This window comes from Pseudoliparis swirei, chromosome 21 (assembly GCF_029220125.1).
Source record: "Pseudoliparis swirei isolate HS2019 ecotype Mariana Trench chromosome 21, NWPU_hadal_v1, whole genome shotgun sequence".
Taxonomy (NCBI): domain Eukaryota; kingdom Metazoa; phylum Chordata; class Actinopteri; order Perciformes; family Liparidae; genus Pseudoliparis; species Pseudoliparis swirei.
The window spans coordinates 484,321-499,761 of record NC_079408.1 but is presented as its reverse complement, the minus strand read 5'-3'; the positions used below and the strand labels follow the sequence as shown (position 1 = coordinate 499,761).

The window sequence follows — 15,441 nt, the reverse complement described above, 5'->3', positions numbered from 1 at the left end:
TAAGTTAACTCCTTATTATCAGGCTGCTCTATAAGTCTCTTAGGTCAACTCCTTATTATCAGGCTGCTCTATAAGTCTCTTAGGTCCCTCCAGTTGATCCAGAATGCTGCAGCTCGTGTTCTCACTGAACTAAGAACAGATCACTCCTGCACTAGCTGCTCTGCACTGGCTACCCATAAAATCAAGAATCACTTTTAAAATTCTTCTCTTAACGTACAAAGCCTTGATTGGTGATGCACCATCATATCTTAAGGAGCTTGTAGTACCATATTGCCCCACTAGAGAGCTACGCTCACTAAATGCGGGACTACTTGTAGTTCCTAGAGTCTTAAAAAGTAGAATGGGAGCCAGAGCCTTTAGTTATCAAGCTCCTCTTCTATGGAACCAGCTTCACCTTCAGTCCGGGAGGCAGACACAGTCACCTCGTTTAAGAGTAGACTTAAGACCTTCCTCTTTGACAGAGCTTATAGTTAGGGCTGAATCAGGTTCACCTGGTCCAGCCCCTTGATATGCTGCTATAGGCTTATAGCTACCGGGGGACGTTTTAGGATGCACTGAGTACCTATCTCCTCTTTTTTCTCTCCTTAAGGATGAATGTTCATCTCTCAATCACACGTTACTAACTCTGCTTTCTCCCCGGAGTCCTTGTGACTTCACGTCTCATGGGGTCATCGGACCCTATGAGACGACATAGATCCTATCTGCTGATGGATCATCGAGGTCTGGGTCGTGGAATTCCTGCTCCTGACTACGCCACTGTCCTGTTGAGACTCCGCCCACTCCTCCTCCCCACCGCCATCTGCCTGATGGATCGTGGAGGTCTCCATCGTGGAATATGCCTACTATGAACTATTCATACACTCTGTCACATTCATTGAATGTATTTTAACTCTAAATATGTCCTTCTGTACACATGACATCTATTGCATCTGTCCATCCTGGAGAGGGATCCTCCTCTGTTCTCTCCTGAAGGTTTCTTCCCTTCTTTCCCCCTGAAGGGTTATTTGGGAGTTTTTCCTGGTCCGATGTGAGGTTTTGGGGCAGGGATGTCTATGTGTACAGATTGTAAAGCACTCCGAGACAAATTTGTAATTTGTGAAATTGGGCTATACAAATAAACTGAATTGAATTGAATTGAACCTCTCGCCGGCGTCCCGAAACGTCGCTCTGCGTCTCACGGAGAAACACCCGCGGGCCTCTTTGTCTCTCTTGGGCTCGTCTCCTCCGATGTCGTTGCCCTGCTCGTCCAGGAAGGAGACCTCGGGCTCCGGCAGCCAGCAGTGGGCGGAGCACTGCAGGGTCACGCCTCCTCCCTTGGTCGGCCAAACGGACAGCTTGGGCTCGGTCACGGCACCTGTTTGGGAAAAAAAACAAAAAAAACGTTGAAGTCAAAGTATGAGCGCACGACTTCAAGGCGTGTTTCTGTCACACGGCGTGTGGGCGGAAACGGGTAAGGACGACCAATCTAACAAGCCACGCCCACATTTCCATTGTCTCGGTTCCGATCGATTACTTCGGGTGAAACTCGAGAAGCTCCAGAAAACTCCCAACAACAAGATGTCCGTTTAGTCAAAAGGACTCAAACAAAACGAGAGATTTTCTCTGTATTCAAATCTAAAAGTAGCTCATAACCGAGTTGCGTAATCAGGATTATTTTGGGGTATTCTTTCACCTGAGTAACGAGCTCCAAGTAAACACGACAATACAACGTAGAGCTGAAGTCCTTCCAGACTCTAGACGTGATCCGAGGCAATTCGCTCTACAAACTGTGCACACACATGATAGCCCGTATCCGTCTATTCATCGTCCTGGAATGCAACGAGTGGGGAGATGATGCTCTTTAATCCAGGTTCTCATGAACGGATCTGGATCAGATCTGTCACCAGCTGGTCTGTTTAGGTCCACAATGAGACTCGAGGACAAGCTCGCTAATTAAAAGGGTAAATCGTGTCTCGCACCAATGTTTTGAAGCCTCAAGTCGATCGTATCTTGACTGACCCGGTAGCCCCGCCCCTAAAGCGCCCCCTGCTTTATGGTCTGTTTGACTCTCAATGACCATAAAGTACTAAATGATGACATCATGCTGAATAGAGGAAGACTCGAAACTAGAGACTAAGACATAAACTCATGTTTACAATGTTTACTGAGGGAATACATCAAGAGAGAAGTAGAGTCATTTCCCCATAGAGTTCTACAGAATTGGAGTTTTATTTGCAACCAGAGGAGTCAGACTTGAATAAATCTTTCGTATCGGGCTCAGACTTAACCTTCAGACCTTTACTAGACCTTTATTAGACCTTTACTAGACCTTAACTAGACCTTTAATAGACCTTTATTAGACCTTTACTAGACATTTACTAGACATTTATTAGATATTTATTAGACCTTTACTAGACCTTTAATAGACCTTTACTAGACCTTTATTAGACCTTAACTAGACCTTTATTAGACCTTTATTAGACCTTTACTAGACCTTAACTAGACCTTTACTAGACCTTCCCTTTCTCTAAACAACTGACTGGACGTACCCACAACCAGCTCCACCGTTGTGATTTCCCGGGGGGCCGTCCTCCAGAGCCTCATGCACCGGTAGCTCCCGGCATCGGACAGCTGCACGTTGGAGATCCTCAGCGAGAGGTTTCCGTTGTTCAGTTCCTTCACGATGAGGCTCGTCCGGTACCGGAAGGCCGGGTTCTTCATCTCGGGCGTCTCGCAGCCATTGCGGTACAAGAAGACCACATTTGGATGCAGGCCTTCCTTAGACCACTCCACTGTCGGGAAGTCATCGCTGGCCTTGATGCTGCTGCTGCAGGGCAGAGTTACATACCCGCCCGCCAAAGCCAGGACCGTCTCTGGTGGACCATGAACCGAGGCGTCTCCTAGAAGCACAGAAACCATTTGAAGACAGACTTTACAGATTTTATTGTCGAAGGTTTTCAAATGAATTGCTCTGCTAAAAAGACACAAATATTCTGTTTAAGCTGCTCGGAGGAACTTTCATCTTGTGTTGGTTCTGATGCCCCCCCGTGGACTAAAGTGGTAGTGTCTCTGAGCACTAGGGTCCCCCTTCTCATCCCATTCATCTTTAAGGCCTTTATATCATCCTTGAAAAAGAGTGAAGGGGATTCGGACAAGTTTAATGGGAGAAATTCAGAAATCTATAACAGCAAAAAATGACAGATTCGAGGAAAAAACGCCAAAAAACAACAAAAGCGCCCAACTTTGGTAAATTATTGTCGTGCCAGCTATTTTAAAAATCGCACAAGCTTTGTTGTATGTTTTATCCAATGTGCACATAAACTGCAAGTCTGGAGTGATTCGTCCCACTAGTGGAGAAGTACTGAGCATTGAAAAAACAAGACACGCCCCCAAGAGGTTCATTGGTCCATAACATATTGAAACAATGAGAAATCAAAGAAACACTTGGTAAATACTTGGTGATATAGCTTCGTTCAAGATGTACAGAAAGTTTGGTGTGAACCGGACCCAGCCTGTAGGAGGACTGGCCACATATGTTTATCACAAAATTCAAAATGGCGGAAAATCGAAGCAGGCGGAGCTTAGGGGTCTGAGAGGCTTTTTTGTAGAGCAGGTCCAAGTGGACATGCGTGAGACATTTAAAGTAGGGCTGGGCAACGATTAAAATTTTTAATCGCGATTAATCGCATGATTTCCCTGATTAATCACGATTAATCGCATTTGTATATGCAAAATCCAATAATTCATTCAAAAGTAGTGTATAGCGCACTTCTATTTGAAATGTTCTGCCATATGAATGAAAGTGCCATAACATGTGTTGTCCCTGTTAGAGTGAGACACCAGAAAACACTTTCAGTGCAGTTTGTCAATTCCTAGAACTTGACACTTATTTTAAATGTTCTGCCATATGAACTAAAGTGCCATAAAATCTGTCAGGACATTGTCAAATGCACTGTTATGCAGAGACACTGTGACAGAGCGCTGGAGACTGTGAAGCAGGGACAAGATCAGAAGGCAGTCGTCTCGCAGCAGCGATCATCTCTGGTGCTCTATCTGCTCAGTGTGGTGACTTTATTTGTCACATTCCACTGCTGTGCAACTTCAGTAAAGTGTCCCGCGCACGTTTCAGCATCATGTGTCTCCTCTGTTTTCATCAGTCAGGGCGTGTGAATGCAGCGCCCACTTCTCATCAATATAATGCACAGTCACTCCGAGGTCATTGTGGTTACAGAGTGATGTCCAGTAGGGTGACCAGATTTGAGTTTGTGAAAAAGAGGACACTTCGTCTGGGGCTGAGATTAAACATCTCTCTTGTTCTGCCTGTTTTGTGATATACATGCCTAAATGGTGCCTAATATTTCTAGACTGAAATAATATCGGCATTATAATTATTATAACTATGAGGATTTTTTAGTTGCCTATTTTGTGGAGCCCCCTCAGGACGTGGTGCCCTCCGCACAGCGCGTAGTGCGCTATGGGAGCAGCGGCGCTGGTTGTAGTGTAAAGCATGCCGCACAAACAACAATGAACTAGTGGAGGCGGCGAGGTGCTCCGTGTTGCCAGATTGGAGATGGTGAAGTATCGTACCAAAGGCTCAAAATGGTTGTATTTGGAGGATAATTATCGTGTATCTGGCAACCCTGAGATCGGTCGACCAATGACTGTCCTCTCTACAGTCAGAGCTCATGTAAGAAGGGAGATACCATTTCCAAAACTTGTCAGGGGTAAATACGAGTTTATGAAAACCCAGAGAAAAACAAATATCCGACGAAGCAAAATCCCGGACGTTTTTGAAATCCCTGCCGGACGCATTTTTTAGGGCTCAAAAGCAGGACATGTCCGGGGAAAACTGGACGTCTGGTCACCCGATGTCCAGTCGTCCCCAGTGAGAGCAACAGCACGTTGTGAAGCTGTCGCTTTTGCAGTCCTCTCCTTTCATCCAGCTCGTGTATTCTCCGTGTGACGTGTGTCTTGAGGGCGTCTCATACCTGCCGTCATTTTTTGAGATTCTTTTTCCCCCACAAATACTCTGACTTTATGATGTTATGTCCATTGTTTTGTCGTCTGCATTGTTTATAGTCCTCTAGGTGTTATGTCTATGTATTGTCTTTTGTCTAAAAAAAAAATGAAAAAAAAAATATATATTAAAAATAAAAATAAACATGCGTTAATGCGCGATAAAATAATTGTCGGCGTTAATTAAGTGCTGCGTTAACGCAAGATTAACGCGTTAACGTGCCCAGCCCTAATTTAAAGTCAATCGGACATTATGGGTTAGGGGCGTCGCCGGGCAGACTTTGAGGGGGCGCTAGAGAGCAATTTTTATTAGGGCTGTCAATCGATTAAAAAAAATTAACTAATTAATCGCACATTTTGAAATTGCGATTAATCAATCACGATTAATCGCAATTAAAAGTTAAAAGTTAAAAGTTCATTCTTTTTAAAGACCAAACTTCACACAGAGCTGTGTTTTCAAAGAGGCTCCTACCTATAAAGTGCCAGCGAGGTATTTAATATTGTGGATGATAAATTGTTTCTTCAGTGAAACATCAGATTAGTAAAAAAAAAAGAAGTATATTGAGACCCCATTGGTCCTGTCATCTTTACCACTGAGCAGCAGAACCAGTAGCCTTGGTAACTGACTGACATTCACATATGTCACGTTCACCCTCTGGAGGCTGGGGGCATTTTATACATTTTACAAAATAAATTAAATTCACCTTTTAAAGGCGTTTGCATGTGACACATACCCACGTGTTATACATCAAACATTCCAGAACAATCTCAGCTCTATTCAATGAGGCTTTGTCCTCGCGCCGTGTTCTCTGCTCTCTGACTGACAGGCTGCTAATGAGCCTCACCTGTGAGGTGGGAGGTCCTTTGTGATTTACTGAGTGTTCATTGGTTGTTTTTTCCCCAAAATGTTGACAGACAAACGGATTGACCAATCACGGTGAAGGTTTCGTGTGACGAGTTCTTTCTGCGCCGTCCCCGACACTTCGCCCTCCGTTCCTCTGTGTCTCAGAGGGGGAGACGGGAGGAAGGAGGAGCAGGAGGAAACCCGACTGATTCATCCACGAGTTAAACTGATTTATGCTCCTTATTTTCAAGGAGAAATAATTGTTTTAAAAACGGAAACAGTGTTAAACCGTACTGCCGCGGCTTGACACTCGGTTTGAGTGTAAAAACTTCAACGAACACCGGAAGTAAACAAAGTTGCGTTAATTGCGTTAAAATATTTTAGTGCGTTAACGCGGCCAAATTAATCGCATAGATTAACGCATTAACGCTGACAGCCCTAATTTTTATTGATCAACTTTTTAAGTATATCATATATCTATTTACACCAAGCCTGACAAGCTTGCCACATTTGGTGAGTTTTGGGGTATGGCATGTACTGTCATAATGCGCAGGGGATACAAAGAATATAGGTGAATTAAACTAACCCAATCTTTAAAAATAAGTAATGAGGGGACAAGTTTACGAGTGATTAAGTGACAAGACTTTTTCCAATACATGACTTGTCAAGGTTAAAATATTTTCGGTAGATATTACCACCGCAGAAGGCCGAGCCGGAACGGATGCACCGAAAAACAAGTTCATAGCTCCATTATTTCTTTTTAAATCATGCCGTTTATCCATCAATACATATTGATAAACGGCTCGGGACCCGGGGCCTCTCTAAAGGCTCCGCCTCTAAGGGCCCGAGCCAGAGGGCCTGCAGCTCCACGGTGAAAGTGAGGTACGGATGACTCATATATACCGCCGGAAGTGTGAGGCGGAGCCAGCAGAGAATAAAGAGAGAGGAATCTCGACCGACTGGTAACCGATGAAACTTGCGTAACATCGGCCCGGGAGGCAGGGAGTCATTAAAAAAGTCCCACGTTCACCTTATTAAATCAACATGTCCCATTATGTAACATCAGAGAATACTTTGAAACAGTACTTGGATCCTTAGAAGTATTAATACAACTACAAATGAAAGTCCTGCCATTTAAATGACACTTTCAGAGAAGTATTAAAAGCTAAATATACTTCATGTATCAGAAGTAAAAGTACTCGTTGAAAAAAAAGAGAGACAGAATGGGAGATTGTTGCATCCGGATGGAACTGTTGTAAAGCGGAGACACATTCACGACTTGATATGAAGTTATTTTAATATTACAAATAGTGAGGAGGATAGTGAGAACTGTTGGTGTTGGGAGCCCAACACGACCCCAACCAGCCAATCAGGTAAGAGTACCTCAACAAGGTGCTGAGTCACGATGCATGTTGAAGACAAACAAAGTTTCATTTAAAAGGACTTTACCTGGCCAGCAAGAGAGCAGAGCGGCGACCAGGAAGAGCCGAAGATTCATAACCGGAAGTCACAGTGCGACGATTCCTTCTCATCTGCAGCGCGCCGTGAAAACCCTTCAACCGGAAAGCTCCCGGTACCTCCCGCTGCACTGAGCCTCCATGGATCACGTGTTGCGTTCATGAGCATCGGGAAAACGGGGAACTATTTCGCTGTTTCAGTGAAACATCAGAATCAGAATCAGAATCAGAAACAGGTTTATTGCCAAAGAATGTTTTCACAAACAAACGAGGAATTTTTTTTGGTGGAAGGTGCAACATTTGGACATGACAAACAAACAACAATCAATGCGACGGAAAGACAACAAATAATGTGAGAGTGTTTGGGTGTGTGCTTCAAGTGGTGTGTTTTAGTTGAAGTGCATGTTAAAGTGACGTGTGTGGAGGAGGGAAGAAGAAGGAGGAGGGAGGAGGAGTGGGAGGAAGAGGGAGGAGGAGGAAGAGGAAGGAGGGGAAGAAGGAGGAGAGAGGAAGGTGGAAGAAGAGGTGGTAGTCCTGGGGGTGACAGTCAGTCAGTCCCGGGGTCCATTGATGAGCCCGACCGCCGCCGGGAAAAAGCTATTGGTGTGGCGGGAGGTCGTGGTCATGATGGACCGCAGCCTCCTCCCGAGGGAGGGACTCAACAGGAGTGTCCAGGGTGGGAGGGTCGGCGACAATCTTTCTGGCCCGCTTCAGTGACCTGGAAGTGAACAGGACCTGGAGGGAAGGCAGATTGCAGCCGATAACCCTCTCGGCCGAGCGGATGATGCTCTGCAGCCTGCGCTTGTCTTTGGCTGTGGCTGCAGGGTGCCAGACGGTGATGGAGGAGCAGATGATGGACTCAACGATGGCCGTGTAGAACTGTACCATCATTCTCCCTGGCAGGTTGAATTTCCTCAGCTGCCTCAGGAAGAACATCCTCTGCTGGGCCTTCTTGGAGATGGAGCCGATGTTCAGCTCCCACTTGACTGCAACCAGTGATACTTCTTTTAAATCACTTCTTAAAACCCATTTTCATAGAACAGCTTTTAAGTGATCTCGTCCTTTTATGCAGAACTTTGGTTCCCCTCATTCAGTTTGTCTGTTTTCATTTTAATTTTAATATATATATATATATTTTTAAAGGTTATATTTGTTTCTTACTATTCTATTTGTTTTGCCTTGACTCTCTGTAGAGCACTTTGTAAACTTTGTTTTTAAAGGTGCTTAATAAATAAAGTTATTATTATTATTATTATTACAATTATACTGCAAAAATAAAACAAATGCAGGTCGACGTGGAGAGTTATCCTCCTCCTGATTACAGGCGCAGGTTGTTGTTTCTGTTGTCTTTGTTTACTGAGGCAACAACTTTAACACACTTTAATACAATTGCAATAAATTCTATAATTTCTTAGAAAACATTATTTAATTTATAAGAATGTGGACAAATCAACTTAAGTCTGTTTAAACTTCTCCATTCATTTTTGTCTTCGGGTATGAATATGATTTGGTTTTGACATTTCCCATTTTTATTGACGGTCCTTTAACACCACACGGTTGTCTTTGATAGGCGTGGCGGTATGAACCTCCCTCAGCTGTTGCTGAATGCATGTCACGTGACAAATTATTTTCATATTATTTCAACACACACACAAGATAGGATAGGAATATACAAGCATTTTTTGCTTCTTCCTATACCTTTTCAGTCTTTCTATTTTGTATATTATATAGAATAATATTGTATAATATATTATATGGAATAATATTGTATATTATAAAGAATAATATTGTATGTTATATAGAATAATATTGTATTATATAGAATAATATTGTATTGTATATTATATCGAATAATATTGTATTGTATATGATATAGAATAATATTGTATATTATATAGAATAATATTGTTCAATATATAGAATAATATATTATATAGAATAATATTGTATTGTATGTTATATAGAATAATATTGTATTATATAGAATAATATTGTATTGTATATTATATAGAATAATATTGTATATTATATAGAATAATATTGTATTATATATTATATGGAATAATATTGTATATTATACAGAATAATATTGTATTTTATATTATATAGAATAATATCGTATATTATATAGAATAATATTGTATTGTATATTATATAGAATAATTTTGTATTATATATTATATGGAATAATATTGTATATTATACAGAATAATATTGTATGTTATATTATATAGAATAATATTGTACAGTGCTGATAGAGGACTCATCTCTGTACTGGTCTTGTTAGACCTTTGTGCTGATAGAGGACTCCTCTCTGTACTGGTCTAGTTAGACCTTAGTCCTGATAGAGGACTCCTCTCTGTACTGGTCTAGTTAGACCTTAGTCCTGATAAAGGTCTCCTCTCTGTACTGGTCTTGTTAGACCTTAGTCCTGATAGAGGACTCCTCTCTGTACTCGTCTAGTTAGACCTTAGTGCTGATAGAGGACTCCTCTCTGTACTGGTCTAGTTAGACCTTAGTCCTGATAAAGGTCTCCTCTCTGTACTGGTCTTGTTAGACCTTAGTCCTGATAGAGGACTCCTCTCTGTACTGGTCTAGTTAGACCTTAGTCCTGATAAAGGTCTCCTCTCTGTACTGGTCTTGTTAGACCTTAGTCCTGATAGAGGACTCATCTCTGTACTGGTCTAGTTAGACCTTAGTGCTGATAGAGGACTCCTCTCTGTACTGGTCTAGTTAGACCTTAGTCCTGATAAAGGTCTCCTCTCTGTACTGGTCTTGTTAGACCTTAGTCCTGATAGAGGACTCCTCTCTGTACTGGTCTAGTTAGACCTTAGTGCTGATAGAGGGCTCCTCTCTGTACTGGTCTAGTTAGACCTTAGTCCTGATAAAGGTCTCCTCTCTGTACTGGTCTAGTTAGACCTTAGTCCTGATAGAGGACTCCTCTCTGTACTGGTCTAGTTAGACCTTAGTCCTGATAAAGGTCTCCTCTCTGTACTGGTCTTGTTAGACCTTAGTCCTGATAGAGGACTCATCTCTGTACTGATCTTGTTAGACCTTAGTCCTGATAGAGGACTCGTCTCTGTCCTGGTCTTGTTAGACCTTAGTCCTGATAGAGGACTCCTCTCTGTACTGGTCTAGTTAGACCTTAGTGCTGATAGAGGACTCGTCTCTGTCCTGGTCTTGTTAGACCTTAGTCCTGATAGAGGACTCATCTCTGTACTGGTCTAGTTAGACCTTAGTGCTGATAGAGGACTCCTCTCTGTACTGGTCTTGTTAGACCTTAGTACTGATGGACTCATCTCTGTACTGGTCTAGTTAGACCTTAGTCCTGATAGAGGACTCCTCTCTGTACTGGTCTAGTTAGACCTTAGTGCTGATAGAGGACTCATCTCTGTACTGGTCTTGTTAGACCTTAGTGCTGATAGAGGACTCATCTCTGTACTGGTCTTGTTAGACCTTAGTGCTGATAGAGGACTCATCTCTGTACTGGTCTAGTTAGACCTTAGTGCTGATAGAGGACTCATCTCTGTACTGGTCTTGTTAGACCTTAGTCCTGATAGAGGACTCATCTCTGTCCTGGTCTTGTTAGACCTTAGTGCTGATAGAGGACTCATCTATGTCCTGGTCTTGTTAGACCTTAGTGCTGATAGAGGACTCATCTCTGTACTGGTCTTGTTAGACCTTAGTGCTGATAGAGGACTCATCTCTGTCCTGGTCTTGTTAGACCTTAGTCCTGATAGAGGACTCCTCTCTGTACTGGTCTTGTTAGACCTTAGTGCTGATAGAGGACTCCTCTCTGTACTGGTCTAGTTAGACCTTAGTCCTGATAGAGGACTCATCTCTGTACTGGTCTAGTTAGACCTTAGTGCTGATAGAGGACTCATCTCTGTACTGGTCTTGTTAGACCTTAGTCCTGATAGAGGACTCCTCTCTGTACTGGTCTAGTTAGACCTTAGTCCTGATAGAGGACTCATCTCTGTACTGGTCTTGTTAGACCTTAGTCCTGATAGAGGACTCCTCTCTGGACTGGTCTTGTTAGACCTTAGTCCTGATAGAGGACTCATCTCTGTACTGGTCTTGTTAGACCTTAGTGCTGATAGAGGACTCATCTCTGTACTGGTCTTGTTAGACCTTAGTCCTGATAGAGGACTCATCTCTGTACTGGTCTTGTTAGACCTTAGTGCTGATAGAGGACTCCTCTCTGTCCTGGTCTAGTTAGACCTTAGTGCTGATAGAGGACTACTCTCTGTACTGGTCTTGTTAGACCTTAGTGCTGATAGAGGACTCATCTCTGTCCTGGTCCTGTTAGACCTTAGTGCTGATAGAGGACTCCTCTCTGTACTGGTCTTGTTAGACCTTAGTCCTGATAGAGGACTCATCTCTGTCCTGGTCTTGTTAGACCTTAGTCCTGATAGAGGACTCATCTCTGTACTGGTCTTGTTAGACCTTAGTCCTGATAGAGGACTCCTCTCTGTACTGGTCTTGTTAGACCTTAGTCCTGATAGAGGACTCCTCTCTGTCCTGGTCTTGTTAGACCTTAGTCCTGATAGAGGACTCCTCTCTGTACTGGTCTTGTTAGACCTTAGTCCTGATAGAGGACTCCTCTGTACTGGTCTAGTTAGACCTTAGTCCTGATAGAGGACTCATCTCTGTACTGGTCTTGTTAGACCTTAGTGCTGATAGAGGACTCATCTCTGTACTGGTCTTGTTAGACCTTAGTGCTGATAGAGGACTCTCTCTGTACTGGTCTTGTTAGACCTTAGTCCTGATAGAGGACTCATCTCTGTACTGGTCTTGTTAGACCTTAGTGCTGATAGAGGACTCCTCTCTGTACTGGTCTTGTTAGACCTTAGTGCTGATAGAGGACTCATCTCTGTACTGGTCTTGTTAGACCTTAGTGCTGATAGAGGACTCCTCTCTGTACTGGTCTTGTTAGACCTTAGTCCTGATAGAGGACTCTCTCTGTACTGGTCTTGTTAGACCTTAGTCCTGATAGAGGACTCCTCTCTGTACTGGTCTTGTTAGACCTTAGTCCTGATAGAGGACTCATCTCTGTACTGGTCTTGTTAGACCTTAGTGCTGATAGAGGACTCCTCTGTACTGGTCTTGTTTGACCTTAGTCCTGATAGAGGACTTCTCTCTGTCCTGGTCTTGTTAGACCTTAGTCCTGGTAGAGGACCTCTCTGTACGGTCTTGTTAGACCCCAGTCCTGATAGAGGACTCTCTCTGTACTGGTCTTGTTAGACCTTAGTCCTGATAGAGGACTCTCTCTGTACTGGTCTTGTTAGACCTTAGTCCTGATAGAGGACTCCTCTCTGTACTGGTCTTGTTAGACCTTAGTCCTGATAGAGGACTCATCTCTGTACTGGTCTGGTCTTGTTAGACCTTAGTCCTGATAGAGGACTCATCTCTGTACTGGTCTTGTTAGACCTTAGTCCTGATAGAGGACTCATCTCTGTACTGGTCTTGTTAGACCTTAGTCCTGATAGAGGACTCTCTGTACTGGTCTTGTTAGACCTTAGTCCTGATAGAGGACTCATCTCTGTACTGGTCTAGTTAGACCTTAGTCCTGATAGAGGACTCATCTCTGTACTGGTCTTGTTAGACCTTAGTCCTGATAGAGGACCTCTCTGTACTGGTCTTGTTAGACCTTAGTCCTGATAGAGGACCTCTCTGTACTGGTCTTGTTAGACCTTAGTCCTGATAGAGGACTCATCTCTGTACTGGTCTTGTTAGACCTTAGTGCTGATAGAGGACTCCTCTCTGTACTGGTCTTGTTAGACCTTAGTCCTGATAGAGGACTCATCTCTGTACTGGTCTTGTTAGACCTTAGTCCTGATAGAGGACTCATCTCTGTACTGGTCTTGTTAGACCTTAGTCCTGATAGAGGACTCCTCTCTGTACTGGTCTTGTTAGACCTTAGTCCTGATAGAGGACCTCTCTGTACTGGTCTTGTTAGACCTTAGTCCTGATAGAGGACTCCTCTGTACTGGTCTTGTTAGACCTTAGTCCTGATAGAGGACTCTCTCTGTTCTGGTCTTGTTAGACCTTAGTCCTGATAGAGGACTCATCTCTGTACTGGTCTTGTTAGACCTTAGTCCTGATAGAGGACTCATCTCTGTACTGGTCTTGTTAGACCTTAGTCCTGATAGAGGACTCATCTCTGTACTGGTCTTGTTAGACCTTAGTCCTGATAGAGGACTAACTCTGTACTGGTCTTGTTAGACCTTAGTCCTGATAGAGGACTCCTCTCTGTACTGGTCTTGTTAGACCTTAGTCCTGATAGAGGACTCCTCTCTGTACTGGTCTTGTTAGACCTTAGTCCTGATAGAGGACTCATCTGTACTGGTCTTGTTAGACCTTAGTCCTGATAGAGGACTCTCTCTGTACTGGTCTTGTTAGACCTTAGTCCTGATAGAGGACTCCTCTCTGTACTGGTCTAGTTAGACCTTAGTGCTGATAGAGGACTAACTCTGTACTGGTCTTGTTAGACCTTAGTCCTGATAGAGGACTCCTCTCTGTACTGGTCTTGTTAGACCTTAGTGCTGATAGAGGACTCCTCTGTACTGGTCTTGTTAGACCTTAGTGCTGATAGAGGACCTCTGTGTACTGGTCTTGTTAGACCTTAGTGCTGATAGAGGACTCCTCTCTGTACTGGTCTTGTTAGACCTTAGTCCTGATAGAGGACTCCTCTCTGTACTGGTCTTGTTAGACCTTAGTGCTGATAGAGGACTAACTCTGTACTGGTCTTGTTAGACCTTAGTCCTGATAGAGGACTCATCTCTGTACTGGTCTTGTTATACCTTAGTCCTGATAGAGGACCTCTCTGTACTGGTCTTGTTAGACCTTAGTCCTGATAGAGGACTAACTCTGTACTGGTCTTGTTAGACCTTAGTCCTGATAGAGGACTCATCTCTGTACTGGTCTTGTTAGACCTTAGTCCTGATAGAGGACCTCTCTGTACTGGTCTTGTTAGACCTTAGTCTGATAGAGGACTCATCTCTGTACTGGTCTTGTTAGACCTTAGTCCTGATAGAGGACTCATCTCTGTACTGGTCTTGTTAGACCTTAGTCCTGATAGAGGACTCATCTCTGTACTGGTCTTGTTAGACCTTAGTCCTGATAGAGGACCTCTCTGTACTGGTCTTGTTAGACCTTAGTGCTGATAGAGGACTCATCTCTGTACTGGTCTTGTTAGACCTTAGTGCTGATAGAGGACTCATCTCTGTACTGGTCTTGTTAGACCTTAGTCCTGATAGAGGACTCCTCTCTGTCCTGGTCTAGTTAGACCTTAGTCCTGATAGAGGACTCATCTGTACTGGTCTTGTTAGACCTTAGTCCTGATAGAGGACTCCTCTCTGTACTGGTCTTGTTAGACCTTAGTCCTGATAGAGGACTCATCTCTGTACTGGTCTTGTTAGACCTTAGTCCTGATAGAGGACTCCTCTGTACTGGTCTTGTTAGACCTTAGTCCTGATAGAGGACTCATCTCTGTACTGGTCTTGTTAGACCTTAGTGCTGATAGAGGACTCATCTCTGTACTGGTCTTGTTAGACCTTAGTCCTGATAGAGGACCCCTCTCTGGACTGGTCTAGTTAGACCTTAGTCCTGATAGAGGACTCATCTCTGTACTGGTCTTGTTAGACCTTAGTCCTGATAGAGGACCTCTCTGTACTGGTCTTGTTAGACCTTAGTCCTGATAGAGGACTCATCTCTGTACTGGTCTTGTTAGACCTTAGTGCTGATAGAGGACTCATCTCTGTACTGGTCTTGTTAGACCTTAGTCCTGATAGAGGACTCATCTCTGTACTGGTCTTGTTAGACCTTAGTGCTGATAGAGGACTCATCTCTGTACTGGTCTTGTTAGACCCTAGTCCTGATAGAGGACTCATGTCTGTACTGGTCTTGTTAGACCTTAGTGCTGATAGAGGACTAACTCTGTACTGGTCTTGTTAGACCTTAGTCCTGATAGAGGACTCATCTCTGTACTGGTCTTGTTAGACCTTAGTCCTGATAGAGGACTCATCTCTGTACTGGTCTTGTTAGACCTTAGTCCTGATAGAGGACCTCTCTGTACTGGTCTTGTTAGACCTTAGTGCTGATAGAGGACTCATCTGTACTGGTCTTGTTAGACCTTAGTGCTGA

At 43.5% G+C, this 15,441-nt stretch overlaps 1 protein-coding gene across 1 annotated transcript in view; it reads right to left on the bottom strand.

Annotated features, from left to right (window-relative positions):
* LOC130212221 (butyrophilin subfamily 1 member A1-like) overlaps positions 1 to 7,404 on the bottom strand; it is a 29,929-nt gene extending 22,525 nt beyond the window's left edge. The window contains exons 1-3 of the mRNA XM_056443406.1: positions 7,289 to 7,404; positions 2,529 to 2,879; positions 1,141 to 1,354 (exon numbers count right to left, since the gene is read on the bottom strand). Of these exons, the coding sequence (XP_056299381.1) occupies positions 1,141 to 1,354; positions 2,529 to 2,879; positions 7,289 to 7,337 (614 nt within the window). The 5' untranslated portion in view covers positions 7,338 to 7,404. The remainder of the gene's footprint in view (positions 1 to 1,140; positions 1,355 to 2,528; positions 2,880 to 7,288) is intronic.
* Between the last annotated feature and the right edge of the window lie 8,037 nt (positions 7,405 to 15,441).